General features: G+C 58.1%; 5 protein-coding genes across 5 annotated transcripts; 3 read left to right on the forward strand and 2 right to left on the reverse strand.

Annotated features, from left to right (window-relative positions):
* Positions 1-330: 330 nt before the first annotated feature.
* Positions 331-1561, forward strand: CkaCkLH20_06220 (uncharacterized protein; the record flags this gene model as incomplete). The annotated part of the gene is made up of 2 exons (XM_038888937.1): positions 331-662; positions 760-1561. 2 exons carry the CDS (start codon positions 331-333, stop codon positions 1559-1561), a joined length of 1134 nt encoding a protein of 377 aa, XP_038745738.1.
* Positions 1562-1831: 270 nt separating this feature from the next.
* Positions 1832-4005, reverse strand: CkaCkLH20_06221 (uncharacterized protein; the record flags this gene model as incomplete). The annotated part of the gene is made up of 4 exons (XM_038888938.1): positions 1832-1999; positions 2063-3195; positions 3243-3599; positions 3735-4005. 4 exons carry the CDS (start codon positions 4003-4005, stop codon positions 1832-1834), a joined length of 1929 nt encoding a protein of 642 aa, XP_038745739.1.
* A 4937-nt stretch (positions 4006-8942) lies between these two features.
* CkaCkLH20_06222 (uncharacterized protein) lies at positions 8943-10027 on the forward strand (the record flags this gene model as incomplete). Its single annotated transcript, XM_038888939.1, has 3 exons — positions 8943-9256; positions 9307-9813; positions 9862-10027. 3 exons carry the CDS (start codon positions 8943-8945, stop codon positions 10025-10027), a joined length of 987 nt encoding a protein of 328 aa, XP_038745740.1.
* A 3018-nt stretch (positions 10028-13045) lies between these two features.
* CkaCkLH20_06223 (FAD dependent oxidoreductase) lies at positions 13046-14413 on the forward strand (the record flags this gene model as incomplete). Its single annotated transcript, XM_038888940.1, has 3 exons — positions 13046-13847; positions 13894-14122; positions 14170-14413. The coding sequence occupies 3 exons, from the start codon at positions 13046-13048 to the stop codon at positions 14411-14413; spliced, it is 1275 nt and encodes a 424-aa protein (XP_038745741.1).
* Positions 14414-14766: 353 nt separating this feature from the next.
* Positions 14767-15532, reverse strand: CkaCkLH20_06224 (3, 4-dihydroxy-2-butanone 4-phosphate synthase; the record flags this gene model as incomplete). The annotated part of the gene is made up of 2 exons (XM_038888941.1): positions 14767-15401; positions 15469-15532. 2 exons carry the CDS (start codon positions 15530-15532, stop codon positions 14767-14769), a joined length of 699 nt encoding a protein of 232 aa, XP_038745742.1.
* Between the last annotated feature and the right edge of the window lie 701 nt (positions 15533-16233).

Raw genomic sequence — 16233 nt, forward strand, 5'->3', positions numbered from 1 at the left:
CTGGCAAGTGGGATTTGTCGATATCAGACAAAGCCTGGGATGAGCACGGGTCTTGGGGAGTGTTGCAGTGAGTCGCCAAGGGAGGAAGCGACAAAAGGCCGGATGGCATTGACTGGTGAATTAAGAATCAATGAACAATGACTGAATGGGGGCCGGCTGGTCGCATGAGTATATATGGGGAGAGGAGGACAGCAGGAAAGGCTCTTCCACTCCTGCAACTATCCGAAACCCACAACCATTCCCAATCCTACTTTGCTATTCTCAAACCATCTATTCCCCATACCAACCACCACCAATCAACCCAGCCTCCACCTACCCACAGCCAGGACAATGGCGGCACGTGAGATGTCCATGGGCGTGGTCCCTATGAATGACGAGGTGGGAGACATCGGCGGCAGCGGGCTGCCCTCCACCATCCTCGACAACATCCGCTCCGCCTTCGCCAAGGTCGCTGCCGGCAAGGACAACAACGAGGAAAAGTATGCCGTCGTCATGCCTGACGAGCTGCTGTATGACGACGATGGCCTCGACATCTGGGCCGAGATCATCTTCACAAAGGGGAACTACCAGACACAGGACGAGATCAATCTCTTCGAGAGATACAGTCCCGAGATCGCGGAATACATGCCGAATGGCACCACCATGTTTGACATTGGTGCTGGGTAAGTGCTCCCCAGTCTTGACTCTAGAACTTCTCCTTCCTAGCTATGAGCCTTTGTATCATTCACTGAATCGGACTGACCTGAGAACACCACACAGCGACATGAAAAAGGTCAACATCCTCCTGACCCACCTCAACAAGATAGGACGCAAGGCGACCTACCTGGGCCTCGACATCTCCCAAGACTCTCTGCTCTACAACATCCACAAGTACGCGCCCGGCCACGAGGACAGCACCGTGAGCATGGCGGGGCTCTGGGGCAACTTCGACCTCGGCCGCGCGTACTGCTCGGCCCTGCCCGACACCGAGGAGCCGCGCATCTTCCTGTCGCTGGGCTCCGTCTTCTTCAACAACCGGTGGGACAACGCCGTTGACTTCCTCAAGGAGTGGGCCGCCGTCATGCGCCCCCAGGACCTGATCCTCGCCGGCATGGACAGCCACGAGATCACCGACGACAAGATCTGGGCCGCCTACCACGCGCGGGAGGACCTCTTCAGGGCCTTCTTCGAGAACGGCCTCAAGCACGCCAACAAGCTCCTCAAGGAGGACGTCTTCAGGCCCGAGGACTGGTCCGTCCCCGGCGAGATCGACGAGGAGGATTCGCGCCACGTCTTCTACCTCACGGCGGAGCGCGACGTCGTCGTCGGCGCCGCCGCTACCGGGACCGGCAAGGAGCTGGCCATCAAGAAGGGCACCAAGCTGGAGTGGTTCGACGCCCACAAGCGGACGCAGAAGATGGTCGAGGACATGTGTGCCGAGGCCGGCCTCGAGGTCATCAAGTCCTGGGCGATCGCGCCCTCCGAGATGCGGCAGTACCTCATCCGCCGCGTCCCCGAGAAGGGAGCCGAGACCGTGTACAGCGACAGTGATAGTGGCATTGTCGTCGTCCATGAAGTCTAGACGGCATGGGCGAGCGTGATTCAGGTATACACCACCGGGCAGGACCAACGGGTCGGTGGTGGCTTTCCTTCTTTTTCAATCATCTTAGATAGGCGGGCAACAAAGGGGCACGAGCCTTACGCACCTCCGAAATACCCCGTTGACGGCGGGAGCTGCTGAGACAGACAGCAAACAACAGCGACAGTATAGCAAATATATAGATATATATGCATCGAGTCTAGATACGTGCCTGCCTGCCTTACATGAGTGACTCTACATCATGATACCCCCTCAGACCAAGCACAACGTCGTCAGAGTCTGGGCTACGTGATCTACGACATCCTCCCACCACGCATACCGGTCTCGGATGCGGTCGGGGATGGGCTGGGGCGCGTCTTTGATGTTGGTGGACATCCACTGGCGGATCTCGACCAGCGCGTCATACGCGGGCGGGACGCTCTACGATGGGTGGGATCAGTCTCGCGGGGGTCAATCTGCGGGCGGCAGGCACTTTGAACTTACCGAGCGGCACTTGGTCTCGATGACGGCCTCGAACCATTCCATCGCGCACTCGCAATGGTCCTTTTCTACGGCTACGATGCCCAGCAGGAACACGGGGAAGAAGGGCGCTTGGGCGGTGAACATGCATCCCGACGTGGGCATGACGCGGATGGTCGCCGCGAGCTTGGAGGCCTGCAGGAGGACCTCGGGATGGTCGCGGGGAAGTCGCAGGAGGCGACACAGGAGGTAGATGACGGCGGCGAGACGCCACGCCTCGGCGGTCGAGGCCGTCATGCCCTCCTTGTTCTTGATCGCTCCGTGGGCGTCCAGGAAGCGGGAGCGCAGCTGGTCGCGGATGGTGTCGACGTTGATGGATACCTTTGTGACGTCGTTGAACTCGCCGTAACGCTTGTGCTCGTACTCATACCACTGACGGACGTTCTTTAGCTCGTCCAGCATCCTCAAGGCCATCGGGACTGCCCAGAACTCGGTGTCGACGGGGTCTTCGCTGACGAGCGAGGTGATGTGCGTGATTTGCGAGAAGTGGTAGAGAAGCAGCGGAGACATGCCGCAGCCGCCGTGGATCCTGGTGATGTTCTGCTCTGGCCCTTGGAGCAGCCAGACGAACTGCTTATCCTGTGTGTTTTTGCGGTCGAGGGGCACCATGGGGAGGGCGAGGATGGCGGTTCTGCTGGCAATGATGGCGTTACCCATGCGGGCCTCAGAGGGTTGGATATTCTTGGCGTCCTGGTAGCGGTAACCCGGATCCGTCATGTCCAGAATCTGGCAGGCGAGGTGCGCGCCGTCCAACCACCGAGGGCGTTCATCTTTCCCTCTCCAGTGCTCCGAGCTGACGACGTCGTTCATGTTGAGGACCGCAATGGCAGCAACCAGGGCGTCCGCTTCCGCGTCGCTGGGAGTCTGCTGGCGGGCATTGGTCAGTGACAAGCTCAGGTTGATGACGGCCTTCCTGTAGTGGAGCTCGGCCGCCTGTCTTATCCTCTCCGTGTGGTGGTAATCGTAGACGTAGGTGCCGGCGAGGGCGAGGACGGCATGCTTCACGGCACCGTCTTGATGAACCATGGGAGCAATGTCCCGCAGCCACGTGTTGGTCTTTCTGAGGACGGTCCTACCGGTGCACCAGGCGGAGACGTCTGGTAACTTAGCAACGCGTACGCGTCAAACACGGGGGAACACTTACAGAAGTCAAAAAGTCCCCGGTCGACATCATCGAGCCCGTCATACCAGGGCTGCGGGATACTTGAAAATTGTAGCCATTTCAACATGGACTCTCGTTCTCGGCTCGTGGCTGGATCGCCGCCGTTGGACTCCGTGAGCCGCAGGTTGGCCGCCCTCCACCGGCTGGGAATCTTGACATATCCATTGATCGCGCCCGAGACGACGGGATAGTTCTTGCCCTCGAGACGCCGAAATTGGCCCTTGTGCTCGAGCTCAAAGTGGTCCTCGAACGGGTTAGCAAAGACCTGCCCACCCCGGTAGCTCTGAGGGATCTCCGGCGTGAAAACAGAAGACGCCGAGTCAGGGATGTCACTAATTGCTGTTCATGGTCAGCGCTTCTGACATGACATTGTTTCTTTATTATTCATCTCTTGCCCCTTTCCCCCATTCTTCGTGCTGTGCCTCTCAACAAAGCGGGAAGCACCACAGGGATCGGACGAGCCAAGGAACTTACACGACACGGACGGCGCGGAAACTCGGCTCTTGTTGGATGAACGGGACGACAGGCGACGACGTCGAACAGGTGGACCCGAAGGTTCGACCGGGGTCACTTGTACGTTCGGTGATTTCGGCGAGTTTAGATGGCTGGCTTGAAGGCCGAAATCGACGCTAGACGTAGGCAAAATCATGAGATCCAGAGGTGAGGCCAAGCTGGGGTATGGAGGAGGATCCGCCTCCAGGACCCTCTTGAGAGGCCTTCTGGGCAGAATGGCGACAGCGGCCATGTCCTAATAGACTTGGAGACGAATAAAGCCAGCGTCGGGACGGGGACGTGTCCCCAGCACGGGACGCTGGATGTCCGGACGGACGAGTTGTCTCCAGACTCAGAAGAGAAATTGACGCCTGAGATGGGTGCTGGAATTGGTGTGTGCTTGGAATCTTGGTGGAGAGCTCTCACACTCAGTGTGTGGGGAGTGCGCAGGGAGAGCCAGGGCCGATGGGGACTGCTGGAGGAGACACTCGAGGCGGAACCCGCACGGAGCGGCTAGCGTAGCGTAGCGCGGTGCGGCCCAGTGAGGAAAGATGAGATGGAGCCGATGAGAGAACAGCAGGGCCGGCAAGTAAGGTACCCTGTCGTTTCCCGGTTCTTTTTTTTGCACCGGCGCTAACAAGAGAAGCAAGGCCAGCAAACACCAGCACCCCAGTTGATACTTTGCTGTTCGTGCTGCAATGTCTGGTTCTGGAATTGAGGAACGCGCCGAGGGTCGGCGAACGAGCGGGCAATTCGCGTAGGGTACGGATAGCAGAGGGAGTCAGGGAGCGGCCGGCGCGTGTAATGACAGCTCCCCGAAGGTGACGGTGGCAGCGGTTGTGGATAATTAGGTTACGGGCTGTGATGGCACCGGTCAGCCCGGGACCGAAGAGTCGGGGGCCTAATTTAGCGGTGGTCCACTCTGGCCGATGCCTCGACGCAGAGTTCCTTGTAAGTGGAGGGGACGACGAGTGCGAGGAGACGAGTAAGACGAAGGAAGCCGTCCGTGGAGAGGTCAGGCAGACGTTGGGTATCCGTCTGTAAGGCAAGGCACGGACGGAGGAATTCGTCACTTGCTGCTGTTGAATCTGATTCAGACTGGAGCTGGCAGATAAGGTAGCTGCTTAGCTTAGGTCGGGAGAAGAGTGACACTCTGTGTCTTGCCAGGGAGGTTGGCGCAGACGGTAGACGATAGATGGCGAATGTCTTGCTTCTGCGTCTGCGTCTGCTTCTGCGTCTGTAGCGTAAATGTGAGGCGTAAGAAGTGACCAGGCAGAGAGCAGGAGGCAAGACAAGGGCAACTGCAACTTGTCAAATGACCTGATGTCTGCCGCGCATGTCTTGCTTGATCTGGCTGGCGGCCGCGAAATAGAGTTCAGTCCAATGGGACGTTCCCGCTCATCGGACGGTACTGGTGGGTGGAGGTAGGGTGCGTGGTGGTGATGGTCGTTGTCTTGCCCGCACGGGAGAATAGTGGCAAGTGAGAGCAGAGCGCACGGATGGTGTGAAGAGGAAGCAGGCCAAAGTTCCTGTCTCCCTTAGATTGAACGGCGATAGGCCGCCCTGTCTGTCTGGCCGTGCCTTAGCGTAACTGCAACTGTGACGCGATTTTTTAGCAACCAGACCGGTGAGGAGGCAGGAACACTACCGTGACGCTAGGAATGTGAATCAGAGAGGGGATGGCGGGGTCCGGCCAGAATCTTACCTCAGGCTCGCTTGTTGAGAAAAGAGAGACCGCTCATGCAAGGAGCTATGTTCAGTCACGTACTGTCTCGGGTTGTATCAAGACGACGACGACGACAGCCCGCTGATGGGGCAGTTGATGACGGAGTACTTGGTACGGGGTATAGAGCAGATGCGGATGCGTATGCAGGGCAGGTTGTGCTGTGCTGTGCTCTGTCGACCTCGTCGGCCTGGCTTGCCTCGACGTTGGCCTCTGCGTATTCGTACGACTCTTCGAGAAGGATGCTTGGAAGCAGACGCAAGGAGTGAGGTTGCCAGGCCCGGAGGAACACCGTCGACGATGATGAGCACCGTAAAGACCGATCCGTACCGCTGCCGCTCTGGTGGGGGTGAGAGGAAACACGCGGCGGATCCTTTCTCCTCCACTCGACCCTGGAAGGACCCGACGTGGAGTGAGGGAACGAGACAGCAGGGACGGGCGCAAGGACGGTACCGTGGGACCGCACGGAGGAGACTGCAACTTCGGGTGAAAGTGGTCCTCGAGACGACGTCGCCCTGCCACTGCTACTGCCACTACCATGCGATGAGATACGCGTTGCCTGCCAGAGAAGACGACGGGAGTACCTACGGAGATGCGACGGTGAGTTGGGACTTTGGTTGGAGTGAGGAGCCGGTGTTGGTGGTGGTGGTGCCGGCTTGATGCTGGCTGCGGATTCCACGCCAGATGCCAGAGTGAACTCAAAAGTTTGGAGACGGGGTGTGAGCTTAATTCGACATCTCCCGCCCTGTCGGTTATTCGGCGTGGGTTGGAGGAGAGCAAATGACGAGACAAGCGCAGTAGAAACGAAACACCTAGAGTTATCCAGGGTGTGATCACGGGGGCGATGAGGGCAGACGACAGAGGGCAGAAAAAAGAAGGAGGGAACAGGACGAGTCGACGAGTAGGGCAGGACGAGGAATGACGGACAAGACACTGGTTGAGAAGTCGTGCATATCTAAGCCGCCTTGCTTCGCTTCGCAGTACTGGAGAGGTGTGTGGTGTTGATGATTTTCATTTTCCCTCCCTTCCCCGCCACCTAGCGCCTGCCGTTGCCATTGAGCAGCTTTGCCATTCCCGATTCGGAGTCGCCTGCAGATTTCCCAAACGCGTTGCAATCGAAGAGTAAGCCGATCACCGCTGCACCGCTGCACCTGCCTCCAAAAAGAGGAAAAGTACTTTGCATTCCATCGATTCGCAGTGCCTACGGATAGAGCGTCCGTTGGTCGTGTCTCCACTTGTTGTTGCTTTTTCCTTTTCCACTGCCTGCAGCAAGAAGAAGGAACGCTCCTGATCCTTGCTCTTCCATGCTCCTGCCCTGCTACCCATGCTCTTGCCCCATGCTCCTAGTGTACCTCTTTCCCATGCTATTTCCTTCCACCGGGCATCCAATTTCTGTCTCCTTTCCTCGCTCACGGCACAGGCATTCCAAGGCATCGACTCCTACACTACCTACCTAGGTAGGTACGGATAGCTCTCTTTTATGTCGCAGTCGGATGCTCCCCGGCCACCGGCATCCGGGGACCACGGAAGCGGGAGAAGGACGGCAGCGACAAGAGCAAACAGAGTGGACGGGAAGGCCGCCAACTGCCTGCCGCCCCCGGGATCCCGTACCCACGAGAGAAGCTACGGCTGCTACTCTGCCATGTACGGATAATGCATCTTCACCAACTCGGTGAGCCGTTGGTTCTTCTTGACCTTCGCTTGGCCTTGTCTCGTGTCCAACTTCCAATAAGATTTCTGGATGCATCACAGCCTCAGCTTTCTTCATCCTCAATCTCGCCTCTCCTCTCTCTCTCTCTCTCCATCTCTCCATGTGCCGCCCGGGTAGGTACCCTGTCCGACAACACCAACACCACCACCACTACCAACAGTAATATTACCCCCTTACTTACAACGCGATAGGTATCCCCGTCGCCCTGATCGTCGATACCAACGCCTTCCGACAACGACCCGACAACGACCCGACACCAACACCAACTTCACCTCCAACGACCCCCCGCCCGCCACAATGTCTTACCCTGCCTAGCTCGCCTGGCCCATGCTCCCAAGGCTCCTCTTCCCACTCCATGCATCTGCACCATGCTTCATTCCGCAACGCCCTCGATAGCGCCCAGATAACGCTATCCCGCAGACGCCGACACCGCCTGTCTCTTGGTTGTAGGTTTCCCGGCGGGCGGGCGGACGGACAGAAGACGTTCACGTTCCTCACTGTATCGAATTCGCTCGACGGTCGACACGACTCGGGCTGCAATTCCGGAAATCACGGTCATGTTCGCTCACCAACAACGGCAAGGGTCGAATGTGACGAGCTCCATCTTCCAAGGACAGGGCACCTCCGCCCCACGAGAAACCCGCCGCCGTGCCTGCCCGCTCCCCCATCTTCTGTCAAATGGCCCACGTTCTGGGCCCATTCGCCCTTCCCGCCAGCCGTATGTTTGCTTCTTCCTGTCACACCTCCGTTCCCTCTTTTGTCAATCTCTGCTTACGCCCGCCCAGGTAGCATCCATCCGGTGAACGTCAGGTACCCACGACCAGACTGGGAGCGAGCGCGCCTCTCTGCCTGACATGACAGTTGATCATACACACTGCTAGCCGTTGCTGCTTACGAATACGGCTACCGGACATGCGAAGCCAGCGGGCATCTGGTCATTGGCCCGAAGGCTCCTCAGACACGCAGCAACACACACAATAGGCATTCGTACCAGCTCGCTCTTGACTGGCTCGTCATGCCTGCTCCCCTCATCAGAGCCTACCCAAACCGGTTACTACGGGCGTATCAGAGGCAAGGGACTTTGGTTCGCAACTCGTCGTAGAGGCCACACACATCTGACACTCCCCGAGTCGTTCCCTCGCAGATAGAGCTCCGCCCTCGCGCACCTCCAGCTCTTCCACGCGCTGCCGTTGCCGTTGCCGTTGCTTTCGCCCCCATTCCCGTCCGAGGCCAAGTGGAATTCTGGTTCTGGTCTTGCACGCTACCTGGCTTCCCACCCCGCGCGCGCCTTGGGTCCCGTCCCGTCGCCGTCGGTCTCTCACTACCTCTTTCCTCTTCCCTTGTTACCTCGCACAACCCCTCTCCACCCGTAATCCATCACCTATTACTCCCCCCTGGCCCCGAATCCTACAGACTCTTTAACTGAATTGTGACTTGTTTGAGCCCTCTTCCAACCCGGCGTCGAGTCCATCATATCCAGCTATCCTCGTCGTCAGTTCTGTGCTCTTGGTGGACCGCCCAAACTAGAAATTGCATCACGTCGTTTGCTTTCCCATCCTTCACTCGACCCACTTGGCGCGTCGACATTGTCTTTTCAGCCGCCGTCCCAACGGTCCCGTCCGTCCCACACCACAGTCTAGACTTGTTCCTCGCACTTCGACTGCTGGCGAAGCTTTGATAAGCTGAGCGGCTTCCACTTCAACTCACCTGGCGGGAACTCGCATGTTGTCGTGTTTCCCCCGCCAGGACTTTCATCATGGCCTTCAGCATCACCTCGCTGCTCCAGACCGAGTCACTCGACCAGACCGCCCAGAGTCGCCAGCTCTTCGAGGAGACCTACCGCCAATATGCCAGGTCCTTTCCCGCCCAAGCTAAAGATGAACCCAAAATGTCTTTCCTGAGACGGGTTGCACTGCACGCCGTCAATTTTGCCGCAGACTTTGTCTTGGAGATCACGGACGAGAAGAACTTGCAGTCGACCGGGTACACCATCACGGATCAGTTTTACGGAGAGAGACGCAATGGCATGGGGATTCTCGAAAACGCAACCAAGGACCGCAGGCAGCTCAGGTGCGTAGGCCGTCTTTCGGAAATCGGCACGCAATCGCTAACAGCACCAGGGAAATGAGAGAAACAATGCAAGATGCCCAGAGGATCACGTTGTCCCTCGCGGCGCCGCCGCCTCTACCTCCCGTGGAAAGGGGCATCCCAGAATCCGCTCGCCAGATCATTCCATCAGCATCCAGCTCCAGGTCGTCAGTCTCCGGAATGGGGAATGGATGTTTCTCCGCTACGGCTTCACAACCTTCCACGGCCGCATCTCACGCATTCAGCACCGGCAGACGATCCCTGAGCCCGAACCCTCCGCCGTATCATCACGATGGCCTGTCCGGCAACGGCAACCACAGCAACGACGAATCCCAAGACGACGACAGCAACGACGATGACGACGACTACATGATGACCTCGCCCAACGACGAGTCCAAAGACACGCGCGAGTGGTCCTACGAAGCCCTGAAGCACAGGGGGAAAGGCCGGTACATATGCCCGGAATGGCGGACTTGCACGAAAGGGGGCAACAACGGGCACGGCAGCCCCAAAATTTTCAAGCGCAACTGCATGTTCAGGTATGACAGAAATCCTCTCATGTCAGATATCATACTTACAGAAAACAGGCAACACCTGCAAAAGCATGACAAGCCGCACAAGTGTCTCTTGGGAGGGTGTCCGAACAAGGAGGGGTTCGCCAGAAAAGACCAGCTTCTTCGACACCAGCTGAACGTCAAGCACGAAGACAACGAGAACAAGGCGCGGGCTCCTTACCACATGACACGAATGTAGCACCGCGTACTCTTACTGTATTTGATTTACAGCCGCAGGGCTGCTGGGGCAGCACGTACGTTTTTGCTCTGATATTATGACGGCGCACTTGGGCTTGTGGAATATGGGGCAAACGATTCACTACGCAATTTGGCGTACTGATTGCTGCAATGTATCATTATCATGTCGGATGGATCACGAACGGTCTTTTGAGTTGAGGCGTGCATGGAAACCGCCTCGATTAGGATGATGGGATAGCGACGGAGTCTGGGCATGCCTTGTTGGTTGGTTGGAAGGACGGACGGACAACCCATGGCAGTTATCATGCGTGCCAAAAGTATAGCAGGCCAGGGAACTGGTACCAACACGAAGTTGTTTTGGAATACCACTGATTTGATATCGTCTTGTCAGCACGAGGAGGTGAACCAACAACGAGCGGAGGAAACGGTCCACACCCTGTTCTCTCATGCTCAATTCTGCGTTGCCAGTGGTTGGTGCCAGTGAGACATGGGCAAACCCATGCGGGCGATGTCCACGGATGGATTTTGTCTTGTCGTTGGCGTAATAGCTGGCACGTCCAAACGAACTGACTCGTTCGAAAGAGTCAAGCTGGTTCCTGCCATGACATATCACGTCGGACGATGATTTGGCGTACGAGGCTGTCGAGGCATGTTATGCAAGGAGACCAATCGTCTCCGGCGTGGCCGACGGCAGAACGGCTGAGTGCGTTTCTGATAATTCTCTCAAAAGTCGCATAGGCGTGTGAATAATTCAGGGAAAATTCAACTAAACCTGTTTTGCCTTGCCTGGACCACTGTGGTGATCCTCTCTAGCCATTTCGGTGACTTCGTGCTTTGGAGCCCAGTCTCTCTATCACCCGGGTTGTTGGCTGCGTTGGAGGACCCCGATTTCCCGATGGCCTTCCCATCAGACCTACAATTGCTACGGGTCCCTGGACCTTGCAGACAGGGCTTGCCTGCCGTGATGCCTGTCATATCATCGGTGCAGTCTTACACAACATCAAGTTTCTGTGTGGTGTGAGTTGTGTTACCCAGTCCCTCGTGGCAGATCAGGTCTGGGCAAGGACGGATCTGTCTTTGGCGGCGTCGTCTACTGCACATTTCCTCACTGGTCGTCGAACGATTGGGGCAATTACCGCGTCCTTCCCGTCCGTCTCTCGAATTCGAGCGGTTTTTTTTACGATCAGATCACCCTCCAGGAAGACGGCACGGGCGAGAGAAGAAGAAGGTGGGCGTACGACGTCTGGCGCTAGGGCTAACGCAGCGAGAGGGGTTGGAGGGTTGGGGGAAGGGGAAGGGGAAGGGTTGGGGCTTGGCGGCGACTTTGGCATTTGGTTTCTCGTCTGTTGGTTATGGGAAACCGCCAGTTTCCCATTTTCTTCGCGGAGTCGGGGTCGCCCTCCGTCGGATGGGGAGGCAGAGACCTGCGCTTGTGTCCACCGCCGCCGCCGCCGTCCGTCGATGCAGAATATCGAAGACGTCGTTCTGTGCCGTATCGTTCGACGCGCATATTCATTGATTTCATGGCGCATGATGGAACGGAGCCCAGGCCAGAGTTATTTTTCGAGGGTTTTTTTCTGAAAAGAAGAAACAATGTACAAGGCGGGCATGAGGCCCCGAAAAGGAGCAAACAGCCGGGGGGAGACAGAATGTCAGAGCAGAGGAAACTCCAGTCCGGGTTTTCTATCCTCACACCTCGTAAGGGGAGCTGAGGGCGTGTCTGGAGAAGGGCCATAGAGGTGAAGTTGCATTTTCCTCTCTCGTTGGGGGCGCGGCTGGAGAGAAGAAGACAAGAGAGCGAGAGAGGAAAAGAGACCTTGACACAGAGAGAAAGAGAGAGACCGAATTAGTTGTTGTCTGCGTTAGCGATATGGAGACGTTTGCAAGGGTTGGTTTGGGACTACCTGCGGCACATGCATAATTGCTGATTAGTTCCTCGTCGCAACAGAGACAAGAACGCTTGACGACGAACGCAAAAGAGGGGCATTTGCAGCTGTCGCAGGCCAATGAACAACTTGCGGAGGTATGGCCATTCCACGCCATCCAACCAAAGTACGGATTTCCAACTCGGCGACATCTCCGCCCCAGCTCGCTGCTGCTCGATCGCTCGTCCCAACACACACCCATTGTCATCGCAGGGCCCCCTCCTCCTCCTCCTACTCGACCCCTTGCTTGCCATACCTTCAGCTTACTACACCCACTCTGTCGCGCCCAGTTGTTGTAACTTGTCACCTCACCTCCGTAAGTGTGTGCCTTTCAACGCTCGACTCCGCCAGACGGTTGAACTAAACAAAGGCTTTTTCGCAGATCCCGTCTCGCCAGGAATCGTAATCATGCAACGAAACCCAGCGGTCTACGGATAACCCCCGACGTGTCTCTGAGAAGGGAGTCTGGGCGGCATACCGGATCATGGACCGGGTAGCTGTTCGACCACCTTCTCGTCGCTATTCCCGTCCTGGCAAGGCGAGAGCCACCACCAACGCGATGGTAGTAGTGGTGGTGGTGCCCGTACGTCCCCGTCTGCCATGTTGCAGCTGTAATCCATAGTTTAGTCGGCTTAGCGGCCGTGGGATGGGATTTTTTTCCTTCTGTTCCCTTCTTCCAAGGATCTCAAAGTCAGATCATTCCAGATGGTGACGGGAACTATGTTCCAGGGCTGGGAGTGGGAGGATGCCGGGAGGTCTCTTTGGGGGTCACGGGCGAGGCAGACAAGTGGTGGACGAGGCTCTTGAGTGGGAATTGCGAATGTCGAATGCCCCCATGGACGTTGTCGACGGGACTGCGGGCGTGTGATTCGGGATGGTCGATGGCCGATGGGTCGAACACCGGTTCGTGTCGAGTCTCTCTTGTGTGTTGGGGGTATGTCTGATCCGTTTCTTGACGTTCCGTCTCGATATCTTGTCGCGACGTCGCTGATCTTTCCTCTATATAAGGGCCGGCTCCCGTTACCTGAGATGGGATTCTCTTGAGATATCCAAGCCACTCTCTCAGGCATATCAACGAGATCATCTTTTCCGCAATGGCCGTGAAGTCCAGACTACCCATTTTCATCGTCGGCGCCGGCGTCTTCGGTGCCGCGGGTGCCCTGACGGCCATCATCAAGCATCCGGACTCTGAAGTCGTCCTCATCGACCCGAGTCACCTCCCGCACCCGCGCTCGGCGTCCTACGACGTGTCCAAGATCATCAGGGATGACTACGGCCAGACGCTTCACATCCACATGGCCAGGAGCGCCATGAACGTGTGGCTCGATGCCGACTCGCTCTACAGCAAGTTCTTCCACAGGGTCGGTATGTTGCGCTGTCAGCCCGACGACTTCAACGAGAAGAGCCTCGCCGCCTACAAGAAGGCCGGCATCCCCACCAAGTCCAGGTGGGTGGACGTTGCGGAAGTGTCGCCCGTCCTGGCCGGTGCCGACTTTGGCGGCATGGACAAGGTCATGTATAACCCGGACTACGGCTACGTGGATGCCGAGGCCTGTCTCGCGGCCGTCCGCCAGGAAGCCGTCGACCGCGGCGTCAAGCTCCTGGTGGGCGAGGTGACCAGCCTGACCTTTGATGACGCGGGAGACTGCACCGGCGTGAGACTCCAGACCGAGGGGGCATCGCAGGAGCTCAGGGGCAAGGTTCTGCTTTGCACCGGTGCTCGTACGGCCGCTCTGCTCAGAGACAGCGCCCCTGAGAGGACGGAGCTGCATGCCGGCAACAGGCTCAAGGCCACCGGTGCCATGAGCTTCACCGTCCGCATCGACGGAGAGCTCAAGGAGCGTTTCGACGCCGGCCCCGTCCCCGTCTTCAAGAACCGCGTGGAGGAAGTCATGGGTAAGTACACGATCCGCCGCCACCGTGTCAAAGCTGACTTGCCCAGGGGAGCTGGTCTCCTACAAGAACGGCCTTCTCAAGTTCAACCGCGACGGATGCTGGACGCTCAACAAGGACGAGCCCTGGGTCGCGCCCAACGAGCCGGGGTTGACTGAATGGGTCACCGACCCCAAGGCCATCCCGGACAGCATCAAGCAGCTCGCACGCCAGACCATCGTCGGCTTGTGCGGGAAAGACCTGGCGGACTGCGAGATCGAGGAGTACCGCTTCTGCTGGTGAGTGTGCCGCCGCTGCCGTCTCGAGCTTCACTAACACGCCCCAGGGACGCGTACACCCCGAACCACGACTTCATCATCTCCAAGCACCCGCACTCCCAGAACCTGTACGTCGCCACCGGCGGTACCTTCCACGGCTGGAAGTTCCTGCCCGTCCTCGGTGACTACATCGTCAAGATGCTGGACAACGAGCTCGAGCCCAAGTACCGACAGCTCTGGGACTGGGACCGGGTTCACGATGAGGACGCTAACACGACCTACCCCATCCTGGGTGCTCTGAGCGAGCAGTAGGCGGATTTACATGCATTGCTGGGTTGGATTGGGGGCTGGAGGGGACTGGTTGCATACCTGGCGTTATTAGACGAGACTCAAAGGGTATCATGAGCATTTTCATTATGGGGGCACATCTTATGTTCGTTATGAGACAACACAATATCGTACACACTCTCGCCGGTATCAAAGTGGTGTTTTGCTTTTTTGCTCACTGATGCTCTAATAACCAAGTATCCAATTGCGCCGAAAACGAGCGCAGACAGTATATGACGAAAATTCCCAAGCGCCTTTTGCCGACCCTACACGGGGTATCTCGCTTGACCCGGCTTCTTCCACTTCGCTCACTGCATCACTCACTTCCCCCACGCCCCTCACGACGACCCGTTGACCTCCAACTTGCCCTGCGTCTTCTCCAGGTACGTCACCAGGTCCGCGATGGTGCACACCTTGAGCCCGAACCGCCGCGCGAAGTCGATGCACTGCTCGCCCCTCATCATGCCCGGGTTCTCGTGGATGGCCCGGCCCTCGACGACGTCGCCGTCGTCGACCAGCTCGCAGATGGCCGCGGCCTCCTTCTTGCCGGCGAGGCGACAGAAGTCGACGGCGGCCTCGGTGTGGCCCCTCCGCTCGCGGACGCCGCCCTGGCGGGCGCGCAGGGGGAGGACGTGGCCGGGGCGGCGCAGGTCGGCGGGCTTCGCGGCGGGGTCGGCGAGGACCCTGCAGGTGAGGGCGCGGTCGTGGGCGGAGATGCCGGTGGTGACGGCGGGGTCGGCGGCGTCGACGGAGACGGCGTAGGCGGTGCCGCGGGGGTCCTCGTTGGAGGTGACCATCTGGGGGAGGTCGAGGCGGTCGAGGAGGGCGGGGGCGAGGGGCGCGCAGACGTAGCCGGAGGAGTGGCGGATCATGAAGCCCATCTGGGCGGCGGAGAGGGACTCGGCGGCGATGATGAGGTCTGCTTCGTTCTCGCGCGAGGGGTCGTCGAGGACCACGAGGAACTCGCCATTGCCTGTGTGTGTCGGAGGGGTTAGCGGGGTTCTACGCGGGGTGGGACCGGATTGCGCGGGACGGCGTACGGAAGGCCTCAATTGCGTCCGGGATGGAGTCGAACTTGGACTCGTCTATTGTTGAGGAGGGCATCGCGGCGGTTTGGGTGTGTGTGGTTTGCGGTTTGCAGTGTGCGATGGGAAAGTCGTGATGTCTGGCGACGGTGGGCGTGGAGGGGGAGGGGCTGAAAGCGGTCTTTACGGGAAAGTTGGGTTTGCCAAGGGTCCGTTTTCTTCACTGCGCTAGGGATTCCGTCATGCGAGAGAGGGGGCAACAACCGGCGGATAGGGAATTGCACCCTGATAATGATAAAGAATGCGGTTCGGCGGGTCGAGGTCAATCAATTCGTCTTTTTTATCACAACGTGTTCTGATTGACAATACCCGCGATGCGCCGGTCCCAAAGTTATTAATCTTTTTGGACCCGAGGTCGTGGATTGGCCCAGTTGACTCATGATGCGCGGGCCTAGATCTGTCATCCATGTGCCACCCCCCGAACACGCCGAGGATTTCGGCCTGCCGCGGGCTTCTGAGTCGGCGGTCGGTGATTTCTGGCGCTGACAGCTGCCACGGTGCGAAACCGATAGCGGGATTACGTAAGGGTCGAGGTCCATTACTGTCACTGACAAACCTTTGTGGAAGCACCCGCGCGGCTCCGTCCTGGTTATCGGGCCTCTTTTTTGTGAATTATTTTCAGCGGCTGCTGCGCCGGGTCTTTTATCAGGATTAAGGGCCCATCCGTCTCCGATTGACGCCTTCGAGCTCTGAGTGAAGTCGACGGAATTTCCGTGCCTG

The sequence above is a fragment of the Colletotrichum karsti genome (genome assembly GCF_011947395.1).
Source record: "Colletotrichum karsti strain CkLH20 chromosome Unknown Scaffold18, whole genome shotgun sequence".
NCBI lineage: Eukaryota > Fungi > Ascomycota > Sordariomycetes > Glomerellales > Glomerellaceae > Colletotrichum > Colletotrichum karsti.